Here is a 25,272-nt window from a genome sequence, read left to right as displayed (position 1 = left end):
CCACCTATCGGGTACGAGCCCTACTAGATGCTAGACGTCAAGGGTGGCATCTGCAATATCTTACAGACTGGGAGGGGTACGGACCAGAAGAGCAATCATGGGTCCACACAGCTGATATCCTAGACCCAGCACTCACAGAAAAGTTTCACAGTTTACACCAGGATAAACCAGCATGCAGGCCCCAGGGTAGACATCCGCAGAGAACATCGGGAGGTCGTAGAGGGAGGGGCTCTCTAACATCATGACCTGCTATGCCCCCTCTAAACCGGCAGAGGGAACCCTCACCTGAGTTTTGGCCGGGCATAGATTGTTTTCATTGCATAGATTGTATATGCCAGGGACATACTGTAGCTTTATCAGTGGGTTTGACCCGGATTGACCCTATGTCTTTATTGTGAAGACATCTTACGGTGAGTCATAATACTAATCCACATCTATGGAAAAAAAGACAAGGCAATATACCTGTTATTTTCAACTCGTGTCCTTCTGCTCCTGAATGTCAGACACACAGGAAAGGTTGAGTCTCTGTAGTAAATGCTCTAAATAAGCAAGTGTTGTTTACTGCAGACACAAGCACAGTTTTATTATACTGTCATCACATTCCACTGAATAATCACAATGACACAGTTTTCTGAAATGCACATAATTATTTGTTACAAAACACAGGCAGCTAAATTTAAAGACTGAATGCTTAGATTACAAATATAATTCACATACATATATATTGTCTACAGCGTATCCAGTTTATGATGCTTAGAAACAGATTATTAGAAATCTATAATTGGAATATACTGGTGAATATATTTGCAAGTAAATATATAATACATGCCTGGCAAGCTATTTCTTTAAGATTTTTTTGTACGTTTTGGGTTTCTTAAGATGAAAATCCCATGCAAAAATAAATTAAACATATGAGGACAGGGTCGTTTTATTTTAACACAGTGCTTGTAATATGCACTGTTCAACCATAAAATTAAAAGCACCTGCTTAATATTGAGTTGTAGGTCCTGCAACAATAGCTCAGACCTCTGAAGAGCCGAAGGTATTGGACTTGTCTGTCCAGCACATCCAACAGATGCCACAGATCACATTAAGATCTGAGGAATTTAGAGGCAAAGTCAATACCTTGATTTTTTGTTATGTTTCTAAAATAATTCCTGAACAATTTTTTTATTTTTTATTTTTGAAAGAGGCCAATGCTATTTGGGAATCCTTTTGTTATAAAGTGGTTTGCTAGGTCTGCAACAATGTTTAAGTAGGGGCCCGTGTGAAAGTGACATCCTCACAAAGACCAGGAACCAATGTTTCTGCCAGAACTTTGCTCAAAGTATCTTACTACCTTTACCAGTTTGCCTTGTTCCCAATGTGCATCCAGGTGCCATCCCTTTGTACACACACCTAGCAATCCACATGAGGTAAAATGTTTCATAAAACCAGGCCCTCTACTTCCATTACTCTATGGTAAATTCTGACACTCACATGCCCACTATATGTGCTTTTGTTGATGGACAGGGGTAAGTATGGGCACTCTGACTGATCTGTGGCTACACAGTTCCATACTTAGCAAGCTGCAATGAACTGTGTCATAGCCAGCATTAACCTTTTCATCAATTCTGTGGGCACCCATGACCCCTATCTCCACCCATGTAGTTAAAAGATAGGATTTAAAAAGCTGTGCGATTTCAACTACACCATCTTATGAGTCAGGTCAGGGCTGCAAGGCAGTTTTTTGGTCACCGGTTGTCCTTCCTTGGACCACTTTTGGTAGGAACTAACAAATACATACCAGGAAAAGCCTACATGACCTGCTGTTTTGGACAAGTGTGAGTCCAGTCATCCAGTCATATCACAAATTGGCCCATGTCAAATAAATAACTTGGGTCCTTATGCTTGGCAATTTTTCCTGTTTCGAGCACATCAACTTTAGGAACTGACTGTTCTCTTGCTGCCATACATATCCCAACCTTTAACATGTGCCATTGTAATGAGATAATCAGTGTTATCCATGTTACTTGAGAGGGTTTTAATGTTATGGCTGTTTGACGTATTGCTGCCTGGCAAGAATAAAAGCATTAAGTCTCTTCTAAAGACTTGGTTCCATATCTTGTGTAAGTCTGCAATGATCTGTCCCTTTTGAAAGATTATTGGTTTTGATTATAATGATAGATTACAAAGAGGTTTTTTTTTTAATGTGCAATCTCATATTTATACCAGGGAAAATGAATGCTGACAAAGACAACATCTGAGTTGCTAGACAGAGAGCAACTGAAAATGCATATTTTTCAAAAAGACTGCATGCAATTTAAACATTCTTTAAGGGTGGCCCTGATTATTTCATTTCAACAAAATCTTATGAGAATTAATTTTTGTTTTTGCTTTAAGGAAATGTTGTTTTTTAGTTGTTTAGTTGAATATGAATTTGTAATAAATTTGTATAAGCTTAGTAAAAGCAGCTGTACGAGTACATACCAGGTAAAATAAATTAAAGCACAATTTTATTTAAGACAAGAGGCCACAGTGTTCTACCTTTGCTACGTTCAATCAAAAACATTTTAGAAAGAAAAGCAGTGTTCATAGTCACCAAAATCCAAATAAGACAAGTAAATCAAATTTAATGTCAAATATGTGTGAAACCTCATTGACCATCCATAAACATGCAAACACCACCATATTTGTACAGAGAAGCTGCCTGATGCCATTCAAATTTAATTTAACATTTCATATACCATTATACACTTTGTTATGCTTCTTCAAAACAGTTGTGTGTGTATCCAGTGGCCTAGTTAAACATCATGTTTAGAACTGGAATATTTACTAGTACTAAGGACTTAGATACTGATCATTGTGGTATGGTCATAGAACACCCATCAAAGCAAGACAAATGTCTGTTGGGTCACAAGCTTCAGCCGAAATTTCATTTGATCTCAACCAGGTTTTATACCTGGTGAAAGGGAATCACAGTTGCAACAGTATTTACTAAGAGAGTGCATATATGTGCATTTTTGCCTTTGTGTAAAGCCCTTATGATATGATTTTTTTTTTTCCACATATGATATTGCTCAAATCACAATGAGTTAATATAAGCAAACACAACGTAATGATTGCACTATAAATGGCTAATGGTTAGTGCAGCTTGAATACTGGATATGTTTACAGATTTAATGACTAAGAATGAGAAGTTGCTTATATAATCCTCATGTTGTCTTTGTCTTGTAATCTGCATACTTTTTAAAATGAGAAATAATTTAATTGAACAGCTTTTTGTACACATATTTAATTACATTTAATGGATGCAGATCTAGATATAAAATGGCAATAATATTTGCCTATAAGTAAATAAAAGTCAAAAAAAAAAAAATACATATTCTAAGAAAAAATATGTTTGACTACAAGAAAACAATGGGAGAGATCACAGAGACCTCAGAGTGCATAACAAATTAATACAGGACAACCACCCCACCCCAACCCACCCCCATTTTACATTTTACATTCCCAAGACAAAAAAAAAAATCCTGGCAGCACTGACATCATTTCAAAAATATAAAAAGAATGTCTGACATCTATTTACAGATGAAAATGATTGATCTGTTGCAATTCATGTGAATCTAAAACTTATAAAATAACATATGCGTGAGAACATGACTTACAAAAAACACATGAATTATTGTTTTTTTTTTTTGTTTGCTTTGTTATTTGTTTTTAACAAAGGAAATATTTGAGGGGATTATGACATTTTTTTCCCTTTTTTTGTCCCTGTGCCAAATATCTGTAAGCAATATTAAATAGGATTTGTCCTTTCATGCTTTGCTCTGAGAAGTTCCTTTGATTTCCATAGATGCCCTTTCCTTTTGTCCAGCATATTCTCCAATAAAGGATCCGTCCTCATTAAATTGAGCATCCTCATCGCCATAGTCCACTATGCTGTCCCCACTGTCCCCTCGCTTCAGGTCTCCAGACAGTGAATGCTGGCTGCTTTTCAGTGGCTTCTCATCATTATCACTGGATTTATAAAGGACAAAAAAAAGACAGATAACTAAGCAGTACTGTGGTTTCTGGTCGAGTTTAAGCCCTTAAAATGGCAGCTTCATTCTCATATTTAACTTAAAGCATATTTGTTCAGTAAGTATCAACTAATAAACTGTCATTTGATACCTGAATTTGTGTAGGCTATTCAGCAAAATCCACGTATACAATATTACATGACACTGAGCTAACTGAACTGGTAATGTTTACAGATTTACATGTAAAAGGAGACAGATGAGATGTTTGTTCAAGGACAATTACATGCCAGCTTTTAACCATAACTCGTACTGTATGTTCAAGTTTTTAACAGGCACTAATACCACTCACAGATCCGGATACACTGTAGGAACCCTTGCTGTAGTGAAAAATACAAGATTTTAAAAGCTGTGTGATTCCAGATACGCCCCCTTATGAGTCAGACCAGCAGGGCTGCCAGGGTTCCATTTTTTTTACACCAAATACAGATAGTTTGGCTGTACATCAGTGATAGCCTTACCTTAGAGGCGATGTTTAATTAGCCATATTTAATTTTGTTACATTCTAATGCACAGCTTTAATTTAATTATATACTGTTAATACTCTGGCTCTCAGAAACACTGTCATTATTAACTTGTAATTATTATACTATTGTTAGAAATGTTGAATGTTTTTATCAGTGGCAAAGAGATCAATGGCAAAGAAGCATTAATCAATGCTATTAATCAATGCTTATTTTAACTGTATTAAAACAGTATCATACTGTATATCCCTATTATGTAGTTATTTTATTTAAACTCCAGATCCACCGATGGGTCCTGTTTTAGTGGTCTAGGGTTAGCTTTATAAACTAGATCATGATTCTATCTGGTCCAGATTACAAACTGCAGGACTTTCCTATTATATCCTAAGTGAAACAAAATGTCTGATTTGTGAATGAGATCCAAGCTGGTCAAGAAAATAAAGGATGTGAAGGAGTAATTTGATGTACAATAAATTTAAAAAGATCTTTTTTTTTTAATGATGACCTGCAGCTGTGTGATAGGTTACAGCAACACCTGCTTAAGACTGGTAACTTCATTTAATTTAATTTTTTGGAGGAGGAAATTTTAAGTGTATAATTTGTTGTAGTATTTTGTGCTAGAGACTCACAGCAATTCCTCCTCCTCTTAATACTAAATAATATTATTCCAACTACTACTACTACTACTACTACTACTACTACTACTACTACTAGCACTACTCTTGAAATCCTAACCTTTACCTCTGCTACTATTCATGCCCATAATTATAAATAAATAAATCCACACTTGTTATTGAACAATCTAGATTTGGGATGGTGGGACTACACACATACTGAGCTCTCAGGGAGACTGTTATGAAATGGATCACTAAAAGATTAATGAAATGAACACAGATACTACTGGCCCGGAGATAAGTGCCTTTCAATTATATTAGATTGTCCCCCACATTATCTCCTGCTGAGGACTGGGCATACTCTATTTCGTTTTGTTCCAAAAAAAAACAAACACGTTTCAATTTAAAAGTGATGCAATTATGTCTAATTTTCATCACATCACTTGAGCTACATACCAAGCACTCAGAAATAAAACCAGTGATTTAACATGAGCATGCACAGATTTTAGGGGTTTTTGGTCTTCACAGATGTACTAACTGAACAGCCACACACACACAGACACACACACAGGTTTGTTCGCCCACCTGTATTCACAGAAAGTGTCGTCATTTATGCCTTGAGACTCCAAGTCTGGATGGAGATCTTCCTTCTCTTTTACTAAAGAAAAAGGGATAAATTTAGTTCTTTTAATTTCATTAACACAACTATTAAAGTAAATGAACCAATAAATTAAAACGAAAAGCTATTTATGTAAATAGATCCATCCAGTGTAGTCAGACAATGTTGCCATGATGTAAAAGTTATACTAAACAATAAGACCTGGTTAATATCTTGTACAATTGCACAATTAGTAATGTAAAAAATAATAGCAGTGGCTAACAATCCTAAGCCTGGCACCTTGTACAAAAAATATTTTGAACATTATGATTTACACATGCAGTAATTTGTCTAATCTATATTGTATATTGTTATATTGTAAACATTTTATCGTGCAATAAATCTAAATTGTTGCACCTTATGTTTTACGTAGTGCATGCTAAATTTTTCAAACAAGTATTTGTATGTTGGTCTTTTTTCTACATATTTTATGTTGTTCAATGCTTAAACTTCAATGCCTCCCTGTTTTTCTGTTTCTCTCAAACATTAGTAATCTTTTTTCTGTAGTAGCTCTGCTCAGAGGGTCTTTCTTCTCTATCTATTATCTGTCCATCTATCTGTCTTTCACACCCTGCTATGCCCCTGGGTAATTGGCTCCTGGTGGTAAATGAACACAGAGGTTGATGGAGGTGCATTTGATGCAGGTACTTACCTGAGTACTTCCCTCCTTTGTTCCTGTTTACAAAGCAGGCGATGAGCACGATGAGTGTGAGTAAAGCCACAGCACACATCAGTCCAATAAACCAGCCCTGACTTGAAATTCCACTGTGAATACTGGCCAGACCTAAGGAACACAACGATTTGTTCACAAAACTTTGCTAGACCTTCTTGTGCTATTGATTGTTTATACTGACAAAGTCATTTTATGCAAACTTATCAATGTTCAAACTAGCAGAATAAAAATGTAGCAGTTCATGAATAATTAACAGCCAACCTTATTGTAGAATAAATCAATTTAACATGCTGGAATAAAAAACATAATTCCTTTTCATTGCTAGTACAGTACATTTAGAGATCTATATGTAATAATCACAGATGAGACGTGTGTTCAAGTACAATGACATGGCGATGGGACGCTTGTTGGCAGAAAACCCCTCCCCTCACCTTTGGCCCTGGTCCTGATAACATCTTCAAAAATGCTAGAACTATCATGCCAGCTTTTAGCCATAATGCGTACTGTATATTCTGTCCCAGGCTCCAGCTCCTTAATGACCAGGAAAGTCTTAGAGGAGTTAACGGCCTCAGATATCTTCCAGTTACCTTCACCTACATAACCAGGGAAGGGTTAGGAAGGGGTTAGTAAGCCAGAAACATGAAGTTAGTATGTTAATAAAGGAGTTTGTAAGATGTTACTAAGCCAGAAACAATACTTTAGGATTATAAAAAGTAAAGTTAGAAGCAATTTAATATCTAAATAATCAATTTTAGGAGATCTTTTAAAATCGTACTGCCTGGCCAAAAAAGCAACACGCACTAATATTTCGGATTGCCTTTTGCTTTGATTACGGCTAAAATTCAGTGCGTCATTGTTTCTATAAGCTTCTGCAAGGTCACAACACCCATTTCCAACCAGAGTTGCATTTATTTCTCACCAAGATTGTGTTCTGATGAGGATAAAGTCTATGTAAAGTCTTCTCAAGCACATCCCAAAGATTTTAACTAGGGTTAAGATCTAGACTCTGTGGTGGCCAAAATATGTATAAAAATCTCAAGCTCCCTGAAACGCTTTTTAACAATATGAGCCAGATGAATCCTGGCATTGTTATCTTGGAATATGCCAATGACATTAGAGAAGAAAAAAAATCCATTGATGGAAAAACCACAATCATTCAGGATTTTTTTGGTGACCACATTTTTTACTTACAGAAGATGGTACACCACTATTCTTCCATGTGTTGGACAGTTCTTAATTTTAGTTCTTTAATTTTAGTTCTTTTTAGCAATCTCCTTAGCTGTTTCCTATGCTTAATGCAGGCCAATGAGAAACTACTCACTGCATCAGTTAGGATTAAATAACTTGTTATCAGCTGAAACATATTAATCACTACAGTAATTAAAGTCTTTTGCCTCTTTGCTTAGTTAAATCCAGGTGGTGATCTTTTTTGTCCAGGCAGTACAGTATATTTATTTTGACCTTGTGATTTGTAAAAACATATAAATTAAGGAACAGTATCCTCCTTTTTAGCTATAAAGAATGGTAAGATGGGCTTACGGTTTTTCATATATGCAACATATAATTCTGAATCCATTTGTTCCTTCCCAAGAATCCAGCTGATATTTGCAAAGTTGTCGCTAACTGAGGCACTAATGTTCAACACAGTGGGTGCTGACAAGAAAAAGATGGAAAGAAAAAAAAACATGGCAAGACAAAGAACAAAAAAAGGTGTTAGTGTATGTGGTGTTCAAGAAAAAAGTTTTGGTTTGTTTCAGGAGTGGAGCAGGATTGTCTTCTGTATGTGGCCCCTTTTAAAAAATTACATTAACAAGCATAAAAGCAGCATCTGAGCTATTCATGCTAAGGAATATTGCTGAGTGCATTAAGACGGAAAAATAAAGAGAACAGACAAGGACTTTTAAAAAGTAGCATCCCAAAAATCGCTTTATGATGTTGAAGCAAAATTGTAAACCCAAGGCATTTTATTTTTATGTATGTTTTAATTTCTTTTGTGCCAAGAACATTCTATAAGTTTTAACCTACTCTTAATAAATTAGTAATTGCTTACTTGAATCAGAGACATAGATTACTGATTAGACATTTGAAATAACAACTAGCTTTAGCTACATTTCAGGAATCTCCACTAACCATAAATGCTAAATAATACGGAAGTTAATACAAAATAAAAAAGAGAACTCAATCTAATAGACAAGCACTTAAAGTTTTTATTTATTTATTTATTTATTTATTTATTTATTTATTTATTTATTTATTTATTTTTTTTACTAGGTCTAACTTCAGCTTGCTATCCAACTGTTTTCACCATTTTTGGGTGTCCCAATTAGGCAAAGTGTCATGAGCTGTCAGCTTTGTTTAATCTACATCTCACTCATGAAAACGTCTTCCCCATGACCAGACGTGATAATCACATCCATCACACTTTTCCCACGGGCCTAGTTTTTCTGCATTACATAGTTTCTAGCACACGTTCAAAAATGTCACCCGCTAATTTCAGACGTGTTTCTTTTTTCCCTGTCACAGCAGCAATTTGCGTAAATCGCAGTTCACTCTGATGCTTTCATGTCACAAGTTAAAAAAAAAAAATGGACTGGGGAATATAAATATCGAGTGCTGCTGGCTGGGTCTTTGTCATTTGCTGCTGGAGAGTGGGATTAAATGAGACAGGAAGCATCTGCCAGCACAGCAGTATAGGAGAAGCCCTCACGCCGGGCCAAAAAACACCAAAAGCCATGGGAGCAAGAAAACGTTCTGATCCACAGCTTTCAACTGCTTCCATTTATCCACTTAAGTAGTGGCAGCTGACTCTCTATGTAGCTCTGTCTTTCACCTCTCTAGCTGCTATCCCCGACTGTCACACATGAGAAGTTCTTGCGTGTTCGGATGCTGGGTGTTTTCTTGGGATTGTACGACTAAAGCTTTTCCACCAACTTAACAAAGCATACTGTAAGCTATCTGTCCTTCACATTTGATCAGTTACGGACAGCGGAAACATAACAATCTCTTGCCTCTGTGGGTTCAACTTTTAACAGTAGACAAGAAGAAATATACTATGTCTACTTCTCACTGTACTTCTCACTCTACACCAAATGTATATTAGCATTTATTATGCACAACACATATTGGTATCAACATATTTTTCTGTTCTGTTTTCTCTCTCCCTCTCTTTCTGTCTTTTTTGCAACCAAATTAGACACACATTTTTTTATCTATTTTAGACAATGGGTGACATTTTAAATATATACTCATGTTTAATACCTATAGAAGAAAGTGTGGCTTTAGCCACAGGGGAGACAGTAGGTTTTCTTGGAGTCAAACAAGTTCTGGACTCTCCTGAAAAGAAAAATACGGTTTGAGTTTGTCCACTATAGTATTATTGAAGTTTCTATTAAGCTTTTAGTTGATTAATCCATGCATGCTACCCTAATGGACTCTAGTGAACTAAAGAAATATTTTGGACTCTAGTGAACTATAAAACTATGACAGGAGAGGTATATCATTGAAACAAGGATGCTAAGATATTGCAGTACAGAACTAGATTTACTACAGTGTTAGGTGATATACAATTTGTGATCAGGGTTTTCTAAATTTCTTCTCACCTACGAACAAGGACTTGCGTCTAATAATTAGTTTTATTGTCCCTTTATGAAACACAATTGGCATTCTCTATGATTGGGTGAAATGTTTCTGTTTTTAATACAAGCATGAAAAGCAAACTAACAAAAAACTGCTTCATGTAAGCTGTTTTACATGGGATACTTCTAACCTTTTTAGCAAATCTAATTAAATAAACTTAAGTACCACTAATATTACCACTACTATCACTAAATGGAATAAAGAAGACTTCATACTGATGGTGAGAGGGGGCACATCTGTTGAAGCTGGCAAATCATAGAAAAGAAAAACGTAAAAAAACAACAACAAAAAAGCATGAAGGATACAGCTTGTTAAAGACAGTATACACTAATAGAAAATAGCATGTACTTTCTTTTGAAAGCAATGCAAATTTCCAGGGCCTTGTAAGGAAATGCACACTAGCAGCAGACATAGAGAAATGCTGAGCTCTTACAAATTGGGATGTTCAAATTGTTCCCTGTAATACTGCTGAACACTGAGTTTACATTACTGCATGCAAGACTTATATTCCTGCTTTCCTCCTGACAATATTGAGTCCCACAGTTCATCTAATGGTCTGTTGTTGATAAAGGAAATAAGATATGAAATAGGCGATTCAATTTCCTTTCTGTTTACTGTGCCATATATTAATGCAAAGCTACAAGCTTATGGCTTTCATGAAGCCTTTCCTAAGACTATGTGAATCCTCAGTAAAGCAAAAATAATAAATAGCTTTTTATTGATCATTATTCTTTGTTATACATGTAAATTCATTGTAATCCACACAGCACATATTCTGGCACATTTAGTTGATCACTACATCATTACAAAATATGAAATGATAACTACATATTATTTTCCTTCCTGAAGATGACAAATTATTTCTCTTCCCTTTCGCCCTTCCCCCAAATCAATAAGCACTTGGTCTTCCTTGACAGTGATGAATGGTCTTGCTTCCACACTGTTATCATATTGTTTAGTTATAAAGCACATAGATGGGCATGTGAAAAATATGGTTGAGTAAGAGGGTAAAATGAACATCCTCTAGCATGGATCGTTGACTGGAAGCAAGTGGCTCGACCATACCTATCAGAGGACCAAGATTCTGCTGTGTAAGCCAGGATCCATGCAGAAGGCTCATTCTCATAATGGTTATGCCCTGGTACTCACGTGCTTCTGGGATGGTGATGTACTCCTCACTAGCTGCAGGACCACAGCCCATTTGTGTGCAGTAATACAGGTGGAACCGGTAGCGGCTAACTGGCTCCAGGTCCCTGAGGTGCCATTTATTTGTATCTGGGTTGGTGATGTTTACAGATAGGAAGGGTCCCACTTCCACTGTGTTGTTAACTGAAAATACAGATGGAATACAACTCATATATGCAAGGTATAGGAGTAAAGGATATTGATCTTCTGTTCTGTATAGCTAACATTTTTAGTTATTTTTCTTTTTTAATTTAAATTAAGAATGGATCCAACCAAGTAGCTGAGAGTTTATGGCCTTTATCGTGAACTCAACTGTGATAGGATGGTGATGCTATAATACCTTCTGATAAGTAGCTCTATACCGTAACCATTGACCCACAATCTACTGGTTTCTTCCTTCTCATACTAAGATGGCCTTTGTGGGATGGGCAGTTGAAAAATGGTCTCGTTGCATTCACTGGGATTGATTACCACAAAGAAACATTTGACTCAGACCTTTGAACTCTACACAAGCTTTGATAATGTGCCTCATTTCCATACCATACTAGACGCTATAAAACCATGTAGTGACCTCTCATATACTGAGCTGATTGATGAAGCTCTTAAAATGGTTTGATGATTACTTGAGAGGAATATAGTGTGCTCTGCGAGGAAGCCGCTAAGCTGTGTAGATCTCATATGAATGTAAGTAGTCTGGAATATTCCAAAATGATAAAGAACTTAATTCATTAAACTAATTAAAATAATGTGTGATATGGTAATAATGACACCATGCAATCAGTTAAATCATTCCTCATTATAACACATGAAATGATAACATTTCCCATCCTGAAGGTGACATTATTTCTTTTTTCCTTTCTATAGCTTTCACCCTTCCTCAAATCAATAGCACTTGGTCTTCCTTGACTAAGATAAATATGTATGTGTGCGTGCATGCAAAAGCTGTGGAATACATTGGATAAGAAGTGCATTGTATAAGGATTTTATTAATTGTGAGTCTGTGCCACTAATAAACCAAATTAAAACTGAAATCCATGTTTTTTAATTAAATGCAGTTACTATTAAATGCATCCAAATTTATGGTTGGGCTCAGATCTCATAAAAGTTTAACAGAATTAGCACATTAAAAATATATGACCATTCTCACCTCTTTGGAGGATGTTGAGTTGTGCCTTTTGAAGAAATCCTGTTTTAGCAACCAAAACCATTTCTTCGCTGTAAGCTTTAAGCAATTTATTGGTAGATTGTCTGACCCACTTCATAAACCCATACAAATACATTTCTGCTATCAGTTTGGTCCCAAGTTTGACACAGAACCCAGGAACATAAATTCAGTTTTACTTCTGCTAATCAAAATTAAGTAAGAACAGGATTTCTTGCAATTTCCCACATGCCTTGGATGGACTGGATCTCAGTCATCCACCACTATCCTGACCAGAACCAAGAGGTTAATAAAAGATGAATGAATGATTAATATATGTAAGTGAAATAATATATTCTAAGGCATTCTACCTATTTAAATGAAAAAAAAAATTAAATAGGTAACTCATGATGCATGTTCTCCCCGTGCCTCGGGGGTTTCCTCCGGGTACTCCGGTTTCCTCCCCCGTCCAAAGACATGCATGGTAGGTTGATTGGCATCTCTGGAAAATTGTCCCTAGTGTGTGATTGCGTGAGTGAATGTGAGTGTGTGTGTGCCCTGCGATGGGTTGGCACTCCGTCCAGGGTGTATCCTGCCTTGATGCCCAATGACGCCTGAATGAATGAATGAATGAACTCATGATGCAGATAATGTGATGATCCTAGCCTACTTATTACTGCCGGTCAACGGGTTTGTCTCTTTATGCTTTCGGTGACAGCTGTAACCAGTGAGAAATTGAGTACTTGAACTGGGAGAGCATGTAACACACACTCCCTAAGAGCATGTACTTGAATGGAGCGAAGCTGTGAGTTCCTGATGGACCCATTTCAGTTGGTTTGGTTTTTTGATTGACTTATTCACAAGGCATTGAAAAGCACAGTGTGAATACATGTGAGCCCAGACCTCTGCTAGAAATCTGCTTGCCTCCTGAGTTCTTCCTTTGCACCTGTATCTGATGCTACAACATCATTCCATAATTTAAGACAAATCATAACAGCCGTTAAATTAAGAATGCCACTATATGCAAGGAGGACAGCCTCAGGTGGTGTATAAACTGGTTCAAGTTGGGTCTGTATACCAAAGCAGATACTTTTAATGCTGTTCAACACTTTCGTAAAGCCAGCACTAAGCAACTGATAAGTGACTAGTCTAGTATATCTCAAGCTGTAATATGTTCTTAGTCCGCTGTAGACCATTTGCTCCCTGCAGACACATGCCCTTCTGCTTTTCTAACATTCTATGGAAAAAGATGTAAGGAATCTCTGGCCAAGAGTGGGATAGGATATTTTGCTTTGAATAAAAAAAAAAAACAAATTAAAATAGCAGTTTCCCTGTGTGATGTGATTGGAGTCCAGCAAATATACTGTATATTCTTTTCTTTGTTTTTCACCTTACTTACTGTTCACATATTCACCTTTCTAGCTCATCGGCTCTAGATTTTAAAGACATTAAAAATTACATTCTTACTGGCATGGAAGTCAGAGTAATATAACTGTGAGAAAGCCTATTTTTGCCTTTGGCTCACCATCTCATGGAGCTTTGCCCATTTATTTTTGGGAGCTGTGCACATTGCCAAATGCATTTGTGCTGTGCCATGCACACAGCTGATAATATAAGGAGATATTATCTCCATTTTGGAAAATTTTACATATCCAAACTTTTGGAAATCCGTCAGAAATATTAAGTACGGATTTGCTTATGCCAAGATTTACAAAAGCTTTAATAAAAGCCAGTATTATTGGATGTGTCCCACTATCAAGACAGCTACACTGAAGTAGACTTGTGCAGCATTTACTCATTAAATGTATCATCAGCCTGTCAGAGCACGTCTTGAAAGCATCAGACAAGTTCTTTCAGCGAGACCGGTTAATTTCTCTCACAATGAGACATCCCACGTCTATTCTGGGAATGTATAAAGCACTATCTCTAAATATTTTCATGAAACACGCAACAAGCATGAAATATTGACTGTGTAAAAGCTTAGTGCAGCTAGGCTTAACCATGGGATGTGTGCGCACTAGCATTTAAATTTCAGGCTAGCTGAGTGTGCCACATGGACAGCTGGATGCATTATCCCAAACATTTCACACACCGCTTCCTGTGCAGTGACTTCAAAGGGCACAATGTGGCTCTTGCACACTCTTCTGATTAAAATGTCCCTCCTTTTAATATGGAGCATGGCACTTAGCCACAGTGATCAGCTGCACCATCAAATACAAGAACTAACAAACCCTTCCAGGCTGTGTGTGCTTTATTGTATGCTTAGAAACCAGAGTTTTATCAAATACAAAGTGTCCTACTTGATGATCTGTAGTGAGAAAAAGTCACAAGATGAGAAAAATGCTTGCTCAAAAAAAAAAAAATTAAATTAAAAATTAAAAAAAGCTAAAATAAAAAGGTATGCAGGGAAATAAGCAAGATAATCCAGTTTAGATTACATTTGTCTTTTTACCTGAATGCTTTTCTTTAGATTGACATGTCCTTTATCTAAGTGCTCATTCAACATTTTTTACCCACTAGTGTATAAGCACTACTCTAGTACTCTAGGCATTAACCTTATGTTAATGACAAATACGTGTAGAAAGCTCCTATAATAGCCATGACCAAGTCTGAGGTTGGGTCCAACATAGGTGGCACAACAGTACCTTCTAGTGGTGAGATATTTGAAGGCAAGACCTAGCATTACTGGATATTCTGACAGGCTGCATTAATATTGACATACTTAGCTGGTACTGCAGGACACACCCGGTAAGAACTCCATTAGCCTCCACTGGAGGAGACCATCTAAGTGTGAGAGAATTCTTCTGAACATCTGTAGCCCTGAAAAGCACAGGCTGATCTGGAACTATAGTATAGGGAAAAAGATATTAGTCCAAAAAAGGGGGATATAACATGGGTTATAAGTATATATGGGATAAATAAAGATTTATTAATGAATTAGAAATAATGGTGAAAATAAAGGCATCACAAGCATTTCCTTTTCTTTTTTCCAAATAATACAAGCTGTATATCTACATACTAAAATAGATTGAAAAAATGCATACGTATATAAATATTCATAAAAACCTATATTTATAAGTATAAATTAACTTATAATAAAATATAATTATACTTTATAATAAAGTATAACATACAGAAGATGTTTTATTTATATGGTTATCATATTAAAAAAAAAATAATGTACCCATCCACTAAATGGTTATTTATCTCACAAAATAACAATAATGACCCTTTCCTCAATTCCTACCTCCCTCTGGAGTTTTAAAAGTGACCTGGTGACTTCCTGGTCCACTGCCATGTCCGTTGTAGACCATGACAATGAGACTATATTCAGAGAACAGTCGGAGCCCGGGGATTAGGGCATGATTTCTGTCTCCAGGAAACATGAGTGTGTGTTTATCACCATGTATTTTCCTCGAGTTCAAGAGACTGCGTAGACGCCACCACTCAACCTGAAACACAAACTCTGATGTTACAACTCATTTCTCTTTCTCTCACTACACTGTGCTACGAATAACTCCACTGCAAACACACTTTGGTGAAGCTTCTCTAGAATAACACTTTGTCTCTTTAACTATGTTAGAAAATGTGACAATCAGTTTTTAAAACTGATCTCAGCACAAGTTTTTTTTAAGGCTTAGACCAAGGGTTTCCAAACTGTCCATATTTTATACTGTTTATCTTGTACAGGGTCCAAGGGAGCCTGGAGCCTATCCTAGGGGACTCAGGACATGAGACAGGGGACACCCTGGACTGCACATTGCAGGGCAAAAAACACACATCCATTCACACACTAAAGACATTATTGATGCTATTAACATTTTACTCACACTTAGAGTAACCTTATATGCTGTCTCCCGTCGCTTGGTTGCATTGCCATATGTTTTTATGCTCAGCTTTGTTTATATATGGATATATGTATGAGCAATAAAGTGTAGCTTTTTGTTTGGGTGTTCCTTGTTGCAGAACTCCTTGAAAAACAAGACCTTTCCAATTCTTTCTGACTTCAGAACTGACACTTTGAGACAGAGCTAAAGCAGCCGGATACTTTGCAGCTACTTGCATTAAGACCAGGTGACATTTTCTGGTTCTGGTGAACCTGTGCCCTCTGTAGTATCAGATTCTAGTTCACGTTTAACAGAAGTAGAACCAGATGTGGTCTTCTGCTTTTATAGCCTTTTTTATGTTTTGCATTCTGAGACTTCTTTCTGCTCACCACTGTTGTAAACAGTGGTTATCTGAATCCATTCAGCTCAAATAGTCTTGAACTTCACCTCAACAAAGTGTTCCGCTCAAAGGATTTTCTGTTTGTTTATTTTAACCTAGCATTGGATGTAAACTGAAGATATTTGTGTTTGAAAATTCTGAAATACAGAAAACATACTGAGAACAACTGCACACTTGGTTGACTGAATAATGTATGAATGGATTTCGTTGCCAGGGATTGCATATTAGCATTATGTGTAATCTATTATGAGAATCTTTGATTAAATGCACAGCACTACATTTGTGATTAAATGTTCAACATACAGTACAAGTCCATATCTGTGGCCTTTCATAATTGTCTCACAAATACATACCCTCATACCGAGTGAAACAGGACCTCAGCACAGCATGAAGGATAAACCCAAGAGAAATAAACATAAAAAAATAAACTACAAGGCAATTTATTTAAGCTTTAGGAGTAAGCCTGTAGCTGTGACTGTACCAATACAGTCGGGTTCCCATGATTGAAGATGCACCCCATGGTCACACAAGGGATCGTGGTCCTTTAAGTGAAGACTAGAAATTAAAAAGGGCATGGGTGAGGGATTACCCTGTAGCCTCCCAGATGTCCATGCAATTTGTCCTTGTGAACGCGCTTCCAGCTGACCTTCACCACTGTGTTGTTCATCGTCTGCACAGCTACGTCTTCTGGTGCTGCTGATGGTACTGCAGACGCACACACAGGCACACACACCAAATAACTATAAAAGCCCAATATAAGTATACCAGAGCTACATTAGCTCCTTCAGTGTCAGGATAACGACTGAAAAAGCTCCAGCTGCAGCTGTAGTATACAGACGGTCATAAAAGTGTGGCGTAATTTCTGAAATGGGATAGGTGGCAGTGCCATTAATAGATATTTGTATGGAGACATAAATCATATTTTTTTTCCACCAGGCACAAACACACTCCATTTTCTAAACACAGAAAAGGGGTTTATATGGTAAAATGCAATTTACTATTTACTGTAAAGCCTAAGGATTCAATTCCACTGCTTTAACACAGCCTTTTGCTTCCAATAAGAGGAGTTTCACTAAAACAACAAACACTGATGGGATGCGTGACAGTATGACAGATACAATATACAAGTGAAAGACAACATAAGCTTAAACAGTTTGTGAGCTGAGATACCATTATGAGGTAAACTAACTTAAACTGAGCTGAAAATGCAGATAGCTTACAGGCACTATTGCATTTCATTTGTCAGTCAGCTGAAGACTACAAAGTCTCAACATGGGAAAACATCCCCCTGTGTACTATTTAATATCCACAATAAGGCCAAGCAGGCGAATAATTATGTAAAGTGGAGAGAGTATTTAATCAGTGGGTTACTCTTCTCTAGGCATGTTGACATTTCTCTGACACATACTTTGGAAGGCGTGTTGACAAATGCTGTTAACAAATTATTTTCTATTAGAAAAATAAACGGCAAAAAAAGACATTTAAAAAAAATGTTATTACAGGCAAAATATTTACAGCTTGCTTGAGTTCATGCCCATTTGCATTTAAAAATAAAAAGGTGCAATGTACTTACAGTCTTCTCCTGAGTAGGCGACTATGGTTTCAGGTTCAGGAGCCCAGCCAGCATGGTTCTTTGCTTGGATCTTAATCTCGTAAGGGACAAATGTTGTCGTGTTTTTCACCACGAATGAGTGCCTCTTTACTGTGTGCTCCTGCCACTCCTCTTCTACACCCTGTCGCCGGTAGCTCACTTTGTACTCTAAACCAGGCCCGTTGTGCTCCATAGGGGACAAGGGCTAGTAAATGGTAGAGAAGGCTCTGGGTTATTATTGTTTCAATTATGCAAACAAGGTTTAATTAAATTCCAATCAATCTTGCTTCATCTGTCAGTGTAAGCAGATGACAAATCAAATTCTACAGAGGTGCTAAGCCTGGCAAGTAAATCTATACTTTCTTAAGCCCCAGGTTTTTAAAGTAGGGTTGTTTTTTTTTACACAAACGGTGGTCGACAAACAAATCTTTGTTTTGTTTTCTTGTAACTGCAAGAAGTGAATTAGCTGTGTCATAATTGTGCTTTTATATATCATATACTTTCTACTATTCATTAACGCTTTCAAGATATGTCGATATTTCAAGTTGCTCATAATTTCAAGACATCACATTTATATTACTATCTAAGTATTTCAAGTTGATTATTTTGACATTTCATAATATTTAAGACACAATTGATCAATAAAACATTTTAAAAATATTAGTTTAGGACTATTTTTCCATATGCTGTTTTCCAGGTAGTAGGTAAGCCAGGTGCTGTTTTAGTAAAATTCAGTTGACACAATCTAATGATTTTAAAATATGAATGACTTAAAAAAATGACTGAGGTATGGTCAAAGTTTGATGTCCTAAAACATAAGTGTTGATAATCAAAACATCCGTAGTGCTAGTATCAAGAAAGATAAGCTACAAAGAAACTGTCCAGGCATTACATTTAGAAATGTTGTTAGTTCAGACTAGTGATGCGCGGATCGGGTTTTTTTCCAACCCCCGGGTCCCGCTTTTATGAAATTATTGGCCCGCCCCAGCCCGCCCCGCACCACTGTTTTTATTTTTACAACCCGCACCCGCGACCATTAAATAGACGCATTGTAATGTAAATGAAAGCAGATTTTATTTCACCATAGAAACCAGCATGGTCATATTAACACCAAAATATAAACATTTTCAACATTTCCAAAGCATCGTTTGTAATTATCTCTATAGAAGACCTATAAATAAACACCTATAGGTCTAACAAATTACAGTAGCCTATTTTAAAACAGAAAAAGGCTCAAACAAAATCTTTTTCAGATTTTTATAGGCATACAGTTTACAGCCTATGCTACATAAACACTGAACTTTTGTTTTATTTAACACACGGAAATGTTCATTTAGCGTTTTTACGTTCACTGTGCAAAAAAAGAATTGCATCCACTGTACCCGGATTTAATCTATTTCGCCTAGCCTCGAGCACCCGGCCAGCACAGCTGTAACCTCGGACTTGACATGTGCTGGTACTTTACTTTTGAGAAAAGCGGTAATATTTTGAGACGTGTCATCCTTTTTCTTAGACCCCCCACGGATATGCCTTGACATGCTGGAAGTGCCCATTTTGTGGCTCTCGTGTTTGTATATTTTTTCACACAAGTTGCACTTAACATAGCCGATACTGCTGTTGTCTCCTGCTGCAACAATTTCTGAGAACCATTCCCAAACATTAGATTTTGCAGATTTACCTTCTTTTCTTCGGATTTTGTAAATTCCCGACCTTAATTTCACTCGCACTTCGTCTTCCATTTTAATTATCTGCTTTATTGTTGTGGCTGTGGCGGGAGCTGATTGGCGCTTTCATGACGCAAAGCCAAAGATTTGGGGTCATCACGCAAGTTACGTTGCTACGTAGGCCTACGTATTGTAACCTTATCAAAGAATCACATAAAATATAAAAATATATATTCCAAAATTTTTTTTTATATTTTGCTTTTAATGACCTGCCCCAACCCGCCCCGCAGTAAAGTGACAATTTTTTTACCCGCCCCAACCCGACCCGCGGGTCACCCGCGGGACCCGCGGGTTATGAGACGCATCACTAGTTCAGACTATTCATTTGTCAGCTTGCCCTTGTGCAAGCATCACCTAGCAGAAAAAGGTACACAAGCAGCAACAATCAATAGGTTAGAAACCTTTGAAGACATGTTTGTGTAATAAAGCATCTAGAGGAATCTCACTGCATGTTTATTCACTGCATGTTTATTCACAAAAATCACAGAAAGAGTACAAATAAATGTCAAGAAGGTCACTAAGTTCATTCAATTCTCTATAAAGGCCCAAGGGCACATCAAAGCAGTGATAGCATTGATGTCACCTAGAAAACCTGGGCTATAAAAGGCAAGAAAATGTTAACATGCTTGCAAGTTCACTGCTACAGTATAGCCCTACAGTCTAACATTTCAATGAATTCTAGACTTAAATTGACTTAACTGTTAGCTTTTTGTTAAAATGGGAAGGGAATTTTTGACACATCTAACAAAGGTGGGCAGCAGTAGACTGAATGAGCCAGAATAATCTATAAAAGCATGCTATTAATAATAAGAGAAGAATATAATTCCAAAAAGCACAAGTCAAGTAATAGCCCAGTGAATGAGAGAGAATACTACTCATTCCTGCCAAGTCCTTTAACTTATTAATAAAAGACTCAGGTTGATTACAATGAGAATCCTATATATTTGGATATGTTTCACGATGGCTTTTTTTCCCTGTTTTAAAATGCTGGCGATGACATTTTTATATGCAAACCGTTTTTCTTTTTTTTTTTTTTTTTGATGGGAGAAAAATAATAGGAGCCCAAAAACGAATAACATTTGTTTGTTCTCGCCTTCTATTCTGAGGGAACAGAACTGCAGTTCAGTGCTTTGAATTTAGCAGCTCTTGAAAGAATTTCATAACAGAACTCATGGCCTCCTACCTTCCAGTTGATATCCATTTCATTTGGCAAATGAGCTTCTATTTTGATGTTTTCAGGGTTCTTGTCAGGTGCTTTTGCGGGAGCAGAAATATGGATTTTGTCGGCAGAGGAATTTGTAGTGCAGAAGAGAGTCAGAGAGGTAGAGATAGAAAAAAAACAGGGAGAGAAGGAACAAAAAGAGAACAATGGCCTGTGAAATTCATGTAGAAGGAAGCATAGGTTTAACAAATAGGGAAAATCAATTATCTCACTATTCTGAATATATGAATGTTCCATGTATTTTAAAGCAATGCATTTGAGAATGCATGTGTGAAAGCAATAGACCTAGTCTTGTGGTTGTAGAAGAATTAATTATTGATAAAGGGAGATAGAAAAGAGGGCGATAATGCAGACCTGAGGCTGGGGTTTTATATCTGTCGCTGGCTCTACTAGGTTGTCCTCTTCCCAACTCATTCACTCCTGAGACACGGAAGCTATAGTCTGCGTGCCCATGGAGCTTCAGCAGAGCTGAGTGATGATTTCCAAGCACCCGCACCAGCTCCTTCCATCTGCCAGGCTCCCACTGGCTCTCCTCATATTCAATGATGAATTCTGGATTGGAAAGTAAAAATAAATAACCAAACAGTAGTTAATGAAATGCTGAAAATAGCTACAGAAATAAAGAAATATTGCTGATTATACAGGAAAATGTCATAAGTTATTTGTTATATTGTTAGAATTAAATGCAGGCTATAAGTGATTTGTTTTTAAGAAAAAAATTCCCTCTTCACTGATACTTAATACATTATACGAGTTTATAATTCATGGATAGTATTTATGTTGCATTGATTTCTTGAGGTTTTACCAAGATTTCATCCTTGTTAGGGATGTTGTGAATACAGAGCTCTGTTTAAATATATACACAATTAACCGAAAAAAAATCAGTTATCATAAAAAAAAAAAAAAATCAGTCTTTATTTTCTTATCAGTCTTTGTTTGTATCAAGTGTAGATTCATGTATTGTGTTCTCTGTGTGTGCTGATATACAAACTATTGCAGGTCGAGGGGGACCTTATTACCTGTGGTAGTGCTGTTATGGTCATCTCCAGGGATCCATTTAAGTTTCACTGTCCTGTTTTTGCGTTCAGCGAGAACCAGACCTTGCGGGGCGTCCGGTACATCTGACAAAAAAACATAGTTATGATTGATGGCAGAGAGCTCTCTGGTCTGTTTGCTAGCTAACATTGGATGTCCTTTTAATTCACAGCTTTCTATAATAAAGTTTAAATAAAAACTGTTTTCACACACACAAACCCACTACATATTTCAGAAGCCTATTAATGGCAGATTCACATGCAAAGCTTTGACTTATGTCACTCACCCAGGACTGTAAGCAGAGCCATGGCTCTGTCCTGATCCACTGGACTTTTGGCCACACACAAGTATACACCCTGGTCACTGAAGCTTACATTGATAATCTGCAGCATCTCTCCATCAACAATATAGCTGTCAAAAATCAGACAAGAGAAATGCATTGAACAGGGAGCATTTCATGGCATTCAATCACCACACTGATCAAATAGTGCAGCTCTTGAGCCTTTTACCCAGTGCTTTCACTGTCGTTGAGAATGATGCCGTCTTTCTCCCAAATCATCTCATAATCCTCACTGAAGGATGGATCAAGTTCAGCCTGACATGTGAACTGAACTGTAGTTCCAACCAAAACACGCTGATCCCGAGGAGAATTCACAATCTTAGTGGGAGCTGGAAGAGTGAAAAATATTTTTTTAGATTTTAGCATCTTTCAGATAATTTATAAAATGTTAAAAAGGTGACTGTATAAACTTTAATCCATTACATTATGTTAGTCATCCACATAAGTTGATTCAAATTAATCATTTGAAATCAGCTAATATGGCGTAGTGTTATATCAGACTATATAATCACACAAACCATAGCTTCTCCCGCCAGTCAGGCAACAATTCAAATTTACTATTTTCCCTAGCAGAATGAAGAAAATCACCTGGGACATTCTGAATAAGAATATTTGGCATGCTTTAGTGCATCCTACCAGAACTAAAAGACTGAGAAACACATATACAATTGTGCTCAAAAGTTTGCATAACTTCAGAAAATTTGCGAGACGTGTACCATTTTTTACAGAAAAAAAGTGAGAGAAAGCAAAACAAATTTATTTTATTTCTTATATTACTCAAGTTAATACGTAAGGCTTAACAGAATGGCACAATCATCAAACTGTTCTAAAATTTGCATACCTTTAGTTTTTAATATTGTGTATTGCCTCCTTTAGCATCAATGATGCCATTCAGTCTTTTGTAATAATTTTGTTTGAGGTCCTTAATTTTCTCAGGTGGTAGAGCTGCCTATTCTTCTTGGCAAAATGCCTCCAATTCCTGTAAATATTTGGGTTTTCTTGCACAAACTGCACGTATGAGATCTGTGCAAAGTGGCTCAAAGATATTGAGGTCAGGAGACTGATGGCCACTCCAGAACCTTCACCTTTTTTTTTGCTGTAGCCATTAGAGGGTCAACTTTGCCTTGTCCTTTAGTTCATTGTCATGTTGGAACATCGAAGTGCGTCCCATGCACAGCTTTTGTTCTGTAGAATGCAAATTGTCTGCCAGTATTTTCTGATAACGTGTTGCTTTCATCTTGCCATCAATTTTTACTAACTTCCTTGTGACACTAGACCCAAAAGCATAAGAGATCCACCACCATGCTTTACAGTGGGGATGGTGTACTTTTCACCATAGGCCTTGTTGATTCTTCTCCAAACATAGCATTTATGGTTGTGGCTTCTCTGAGTGCTGTCTGGTGTACGGAATGTGGGCCTTTTTATAGCATAGGCACAGTATTGGCTTTTTCCTGCCAACTTGGCCATGCAGGTAATTTGTGTTCAAGTACCTCATTATTGTGCTCCTTGAAATAACACCACTTTTTTCCAGAGCAGCCTGTATTTATCTCTAAGAAATTTGGGGTTGGTTTTCTTCTAGTAGTAATCGGGGCAGTCTGACCATGGCTTAGTATCAACAGAACCTCTCATTTTCCACCTCTTTGTCAGGGTTTGAACAAAAGATTTTGTTTATAATGTGGCCAAACATTCAAGGATATGTAACCTTTTGATCAGGGTTCTTTGGGTGATTTCATTTATTATTACATTTTAAAAAGGAGTCAAACAATTATGTGATAATTTATGACTTTATGTGTTCACAATCTTTGAATAAGAAAAAAATCTTAATTTTCCAAATAAATGCCAATGTTTAACAATTTCTTACAGGGTATGCAAACCTATGAGCACAACTGTATATCTGTATCAGTTGTAGATTACAACTGTAATCTACTGTATACAGCATTAACCTTATGCTCAATATCTAATCTGACTACCGAACATCAGTGCAAGCAGTGCATCAGACAGCCTAATAGACTATCCATTTCTTTCCAAATTTACACTGCAGTTCAGTGTCAGGGGTAAAATGAACAGTTCTTTCTTCCCATCATGATTCCTAATCTGAGTTTAATTTCCTGTGCTAGATAATACTTCCCCTATCTCTTTACATAATAAAAGTAACATGATGCATCTAATTATCCTTACACAAGTCAGTCTCCAACTTGCTACTGATAGCTTTTATTAACTGTTATGCATTAATTATTTCTTCCAAAATTATTAGGTTTAAAATTAAATCACCAGGAGACTTGATCTCCACGAAAAGATCTTCAGATCAGATCTCACCTTTGACCTCCAGCACAGCAGTGATGGCCAATTTGCCTTCAGAGTTTTCAGTGACACATGTGTAGTCGCCATCATCCTCCTCCTTAACGCTGTAAATCTCTAGTGTCCCATTTGCATGTAGGGAGAACCTTGGTCCCTCAAGGGCATTAGCACTGTCATCCTTGCTCCTGATAACAAACAAACAAATAAATATCTCTATGCACATACTTTTGGGCCCATTCAGTGTTTGAACATTTGTCTGTTTTGCTACAAATTAGCATATATTAATTTCTTCCTAATGCTAATTTGTTCATTAATTAGGAAAATGACAGTTACATTTATTGTATTTGATTGCTAATTACCCATAGTAATTTGTTACTAACCACATTGCCCTTTTTACTTAATTATA

At 36.8% G+C, this 25,272-nt stretch overlaps 1 protein-coding gene across 5 annotated transcripts in view; it reads right to left on the bottom strand.

The window, feature by feature from the left end:
* Window positions 1-2,478: 2,478 nt before the first annotated feature.
* The window catches only part of chl1b (cell adhesion molecule L1-like b), an 80,675-nt gene continuing 57,881 nt past the window's right edge, over window positions 2,479-25,272 (bottom strand). For 2 of the 5 annotated variants that reach the window (XM_060868380.1, XM_060868381.1), the window contains exons 13-28: window positions 24,885-25,051; window positions 22,738-22,897; window positions 22,515-22,639; window positions 22,213-22,314; window positions 21,548-21,745; window positions 21,155-21,225; window positions 18,230-18,452; window positions 17,246-17,361; window positions 15,677-15,881; window positions 15,152-15,274; window positions 11,253-11,432; window positions 8,007-8,120; window positions 6,899-7,060; window positions 6,447-6,578; window positions 5,722-5,794; window positions 2,479-3,999 (exon numbers count right to left, since the gene is read on the bottom strand). In XM_060868380.1, the coding sequence (XP_060724363.1) occupies window positions 3,798-3,999; window positions 5,722-5,794; window positions 6,447-6,578; window positions 6,899-7,060; window positions 8,007-8,120; window positions 11,253-11,432; window positions 15,152-15,274; window positions 15,677-15,881; window positions 17,246-17,361; window positions 18,230-18,452; window positions 21,155-21,225; window positions 21,548-21,745; window positions 22,213-22,314; window positions 22,515-22,639; window positions 22,738-22,897; window positions 24,885-25,051 (2,353 nt within the window). In that variant the 3' untranslated portion in view covers window positions 2,479-3,797. Of the gene's footprint in view, window positions 4,000-5,721; window positions 5,795-6,446; window positions 6,579-6,898; window positions 7,061-8,006; window positions 8,121-9,725; window positions 9,801-11,252; window positions 11,433-15,151; window positions 15,275-15,676; window positions 15,882-17,245; window positions 17,362-18,229; window positions 18,453-21,154; window positions 21,226-21,547; window positions 21,746-22,212; window positions 22,315-22,514; window positions 22,640-22,737; window positions 22,898-24,884; window positions 25,052-25,272 lie in introns of all 5 variants that reach the window. The other 3 variants (XM_060868383.1, XM_060868382.1, XM_060868384.1) reach the window with 3 other exon arrangements.

Source organism: Tachysurus vachellii, chromosome 4, assembly GCF_030014155.1.
Source record: "Tachysurus vachellii isolate PV-2020 chromosome 4, HZAU_Pvac_v1, whole genome shotgun sequence".
Classification (NCBI taxonomy): Eukaryota; Metazoa; Chordata; class Actinopteri; order Siluriformes; family Bagridae; genus Tachysurus; species Tachysurus vachellii.
This window is presented reverse-complemented; position numbering and strand designations above follow the sequence as displayed.